Below are 4,050 nucleotides of genomic sequence, written 5' to 3'. Positions count from 1 at the left end.
TATGATAGATAACTCAGGGGTTTCAGCTGAACAAGCAACACCAGACTGACAATCAACTGATTACACTCCTAAGACACCTGATTGGATAAAATGTGTCCTCTTGAATGGTTGGAACGAAAACCTGCACCCACTGCGGCTCTTTCTGGACCAGGTTCCCTACCCCTACCCTAGAGGATGAGAGGCCACCAGGTGTTGCACCTGCTCTCTGTAGGCTTGGACGACAGTCGAGGGTCATCGGGGTCAACAGCAGCTCAAGACACTGGGGAGCCACGTGCATTAAATACATGTTTGAAACGAATGTTTCTTAGGGTTAATACGGTAACGCTTCTGAACACAATGAACTAGTTTTGATACAATTCAAGTCAAAAATGAAGAAAAGTAAAACGAAGAAAAAGGAAGTGTATTTAAAAAATGTGAATCTTACCAGAGGAGGGATTTTAGCAAGAAAAGGTGATAAAGAAATCAAAAAGAATCTCCTATAGCAGTGAAACAATGACAATAATACAATGAAACGATCTTTGAATTGAAAAACATCACTTTGTCTCCGTGAGGATTACGTTCGTCACAACAAATGTGTTGAATAAGTCGTTTTCTAGAAAAGAGAAGCAGAAACTGCTGAACATGCACCTGATGACCTCAAACATACTGAGTCAAAGAAAGACAAACTTTCATATTCAACCAATGATTTGTAACATTTATCTCAAGACAGTGAAAGTTATTTCAACACAGGATGAAACAAATCGACGTCAGCATTTTTTCACAGTCAAAAACAAAGTATTTGTACATTTGGTTCTATTTGGTTCTCTATTCCACAGTTTCGTGTTCCTCGTCCGCGAGGGTCTCAGTTACTCATCTGTTCCATCTTCTGGCTTCACCTCCTGATGAAGCTGCTGCTGCTCGCGGCGGCGCTCGCTGCCGTCGACGCCGACAAACTTCAAGCCTTTGAATCCTGGAAAGAAACAATGGGTGAGACGCGACCTTCGGTGTCTTCTTCTCTTTCGTCTCATCCCCTGTTCTGTGACTCAGGAAAGACCGACGACCCCGGAGCGATCCCCGAACACTGGGACAAGAACTACCAACTGGTTTCACATCACAACCGTTTGGCCGACGCCGGCGTCCGCTCGCACCGCCTCGCCCTCACCAGATACGCCGACACGGTCTGTGAAGAAGGTCCTCAACCATTCGACGTGACTTGTGGAACGTTCTTCGGCAGGACTTGGAGGCGAGGAGGAACGTGACATGTTTAGCTCACGTTCATCCTTCCCTGCCTCGCGGCGGTTCCAACGCTGTCTCGCTGCCGTCGTGGATCTCAGCGCCGCCTTCCATCGACTGGAGACAGTTGGGCTACGTCACCGCGGTCAAGGATCAGGGCCCGGTTTGTGAATCCTGCTGGGCCTTCAGCGCCGTACGTGCACAACTTCACACTTTGTTTCTGTGACTTCCATCGTAGTGTCTTGTTCCACCAGGAAGGAGGTTGTTCACCGCATCACACTGTTTGAGCGAAGCCTGAACGTGTCTTTGACGAATGTTTCGCTCACGCCATGCGCCGCCAGGCTCGCAACTCAACTTAAATGAATGCTAAAAGATCATCAAAATATAAAGTATAAATGACTCGCTTGATCTAAGAGCTTAAACGTTTGACGACACATTCACATCAACATCCACTCAGACTGATTCACTGGTTCAAGACAAGCTTGGATCAGAATTAGATACAACACCAGTTATTGATCTGTTTATCTGCAAATCACACCTTAGATCGTAGATCAAAGAACAAAGACACACCTGGAAAAAGGGGGATAAAGACGGAATTGTTCATCTTTCTCCACGAAGCAAAGTATAAGACCCGGGGCGGACGTGACGTCGTGTTGGAGCAACAGAAGCGACTACGTGTTTTGATCATTTTAGTTGGATAGATTTTCACGCCAAATTTACAAACTTGTTCAATCCACCAAAACGACAAGTTAGTGAGCTTGTTAGCTAGTTAGCATAATAGCTGCTTCTCTGTGCAGTCGTCCTCTCTCCCCTGTATTCACAGATGCTCTCGGACCTTCACATCATCTCAGCTCCTCCCGGCGTAGCATCACAACTAGCATCGTGGCTAACGTTGGAAAAAAGCTCGTCGAAAACTTTGAGTTGTTGCCAAACTTTATCTCAACGACACAAACTCTCCAATGACTGTCAGCATGAAGAACACGAGGGGCGTTCAGGGGCCGAGATAGAATAAGACATTTTCATTTGAGCGAGACAGCGTTTCCTACAGCGTCCTGTTGTGGTCAAATACTCTGATTGATGCTAAGAGCCGGGGAACTTTGGATGTATGGTTTGAGTCAAATCATACATCCAAAGAATCAACATTTCTGTCCGCGGGAACATTTGAATGATCAGGTCACACTGGCGACAGGAAAGCTCTCCCAGCACCAGGGAATCAGAAAACTTGAAAGAACAATTTGGCCGGAAGACCCGACAAGCTCGACGCTGTTCTGTCCTGGACTGTCGCTTTGTTGAGGTGCAGGAATAACGAGGCCCAGTCGATCGTGAAGGAAGCTTGTTTTTCTTCTGCTCGACCCAAACACAAATCCTCCACAAATCGCAGTATAAGACCTGAGACAGGTGACCTGTGTCTGTGTTGACTTTAAATATAAGCTTTGGATCTTAAAAACTCATTCTTCATGTTGGTCAATCGTGCCATGACTGAGCTCTAGTTGTGTGAACAACACCTGAACAGGTGACATTTGTCCAACAGGTGGGCGCTCTGGAGGGTCAGCACTTTGCAAAGACAGGGAGGCTGGTGTCTCTCAGCGAGCAGCAACTCGTCGACTGTTCTCAAGCTTTTGGAAACCGAGGCTGCAATCGAGGTCTGCCCAGCTACGCCTTCAACTACATCAGAAGCAGCGGAGGAATCCAGTCCGACCTCTCGTACCCCTACAACGCACGGGTGAGATCCTGGACCTTCTTGTGCTGTGACCCTGAAATAACACGTGTGTCCCGCAGGACAACACTTGTACCTTCAACCCCCGGCATGTTGTTGAGATATGTTCTGGGATCGTCAACGTTCCGTTTGCCAACGAACTGGCTTTAAGAGACATCGTCGCCATCGTCGGACCCGTGACGGCCCTCGTCGACGCCTCGCATCCCTCGTGGGCCCTTTACGGCTCAGGTGCGTCACGAAGGGTCTGATGGTTGGGTCTAGTGTTTCAGTTTGTTTGTGTGTTCGTGCAGGTGTGTACGATGAGCCGAACTGCAGCTCCACACAGGTGACCCACGCCGTGGTCATCGTGGGCTACGGAACGTATCAGGGACGAGACTTCTGGCTGGTGAAGAACAGGTGAGGAACCACCTTGGGTTTCAACTTCATCCACTTCTTTACGTCATTACGACGCCTCGGTGGTGACCTTGGGAGGCATTCAAGTTCACAGGTCGCTCTGGGAGGTCCACGATTCTTCTGAAGCTCAACTATGTTAGATTCTCTCTCATGTTGAACCTCCACAGCGCTGGGATCCACTGGGGGATCAACGGCTACATCATGATGAGCAGGAACAAGAACAACCAGTGCGGCATCGCCTCGTACACCAGTTACCCTCTGGTCTGACCGGCTCGACTGCGACTCCGAATCTATTTCTAATCATTTTTAATCTTTGATTTTCACGTCTTCTTGGGATGGATTTAATAATACGTTTGATTGACATGACGATGATTAGAAAATGGGTTGAAAGATTCAATAAAGATTCGATCCTTGATGTTTTGTTTCGTCGGTTCAGTGAGATTATTGTTGTCGAGGCGGACGTGCAACATCTGGAGCAGTTCATCAAGTGTCCACTAGAGGCAGGATACAGAAAGATACACAAGGATGTTAAGTTAGGTCAGGTTAGGTTAGGTTAGCTAGTATCAACTCTGATGTCATTAAACATCAACTAGTATCAACTCTGGTGTCATTAAACATCAACTAGTATCAACTCTGGTGTCATTAAACATCAACTAGTATCAACTCTGGTGTCATTAAACATCAACTAGTATCAACTCTGGTGTCATTAAACATCAACTAGTATCGAC

The 4,050-nt window shown here is 47.0% G+C and overlaps 1 protein-coding gene across 1 annotated transcript; it reads left to right on the top strand.

Moving 5' to 3' along the window:
• The first annotated feature begins 785 nt into the window (after window positions 1-785).
• LOC148060014 (procathepsin L-like) lies at window positions 786-3,737 on the top strand. The gene is made up of 7 exons (XM_087780096.1): window positions 786-966; window positions 1,027-1,157; window positions 1,214-1,405; window positions 2,744-2,935; window positions 2,992-3,157; window positions 3,220-3,325; window positions 3,490-3,737. Exons 1-7 carry the CDS (start codon window positions 882-884, stop codon window positions 3,587-3,589), a joined length of 972 nt encoding a protein of 323 aa, XP_087636222.1. The 5' UTR covers window positions 786-881; the 3' UTR covers window positions 3,590-3,737.
• The last annotated feature ends 313 nt before the right edge of the window (window positions 3,738-4,050 follow it).

This window comes from Callionymus lyra, chromosome 18 (assembly GCF_982586985.1).
Source record: "Callionymus lyra chromosome 18, fCalLyr1.hap1.1, whole genome shotgun sequence".
NCBI lineage: Eukaryota > Metazoa > Chordata > Actinopteri > Syngnathiformes > Callionymidae > Callionymus > Callionymus lyra.
Note: the sequence above shows the minus strand (reverse complement) of the source record. Positions and strands in the feature narration are given on the sequence as shown.

Bases quoted from the DNA above. Each gene is read 5' to 3' on its own strand.
- LOC148060014 (XM_087780096.1), top strand. From the start codon at position 882: ATGAAGCTGCTGCTGCTCGCGGCGGCGCTCGCTGCCGTCGACGCCGAC. The intron at 967-1,026 runs GTGAGACGCGAC...TCTGTGACTCAG, and splicing joins ATCCTGGAAAGAAACAATGG to GAAAGACCGACGACCCCGGA. The intron at 3,326-3,489 runs GTGAGGAACCAC...GAACCTCCACAG, and splicing joins TTCTGGCTGGTGAAGAACAG to CGCTGGGATCCACTGGGGGA.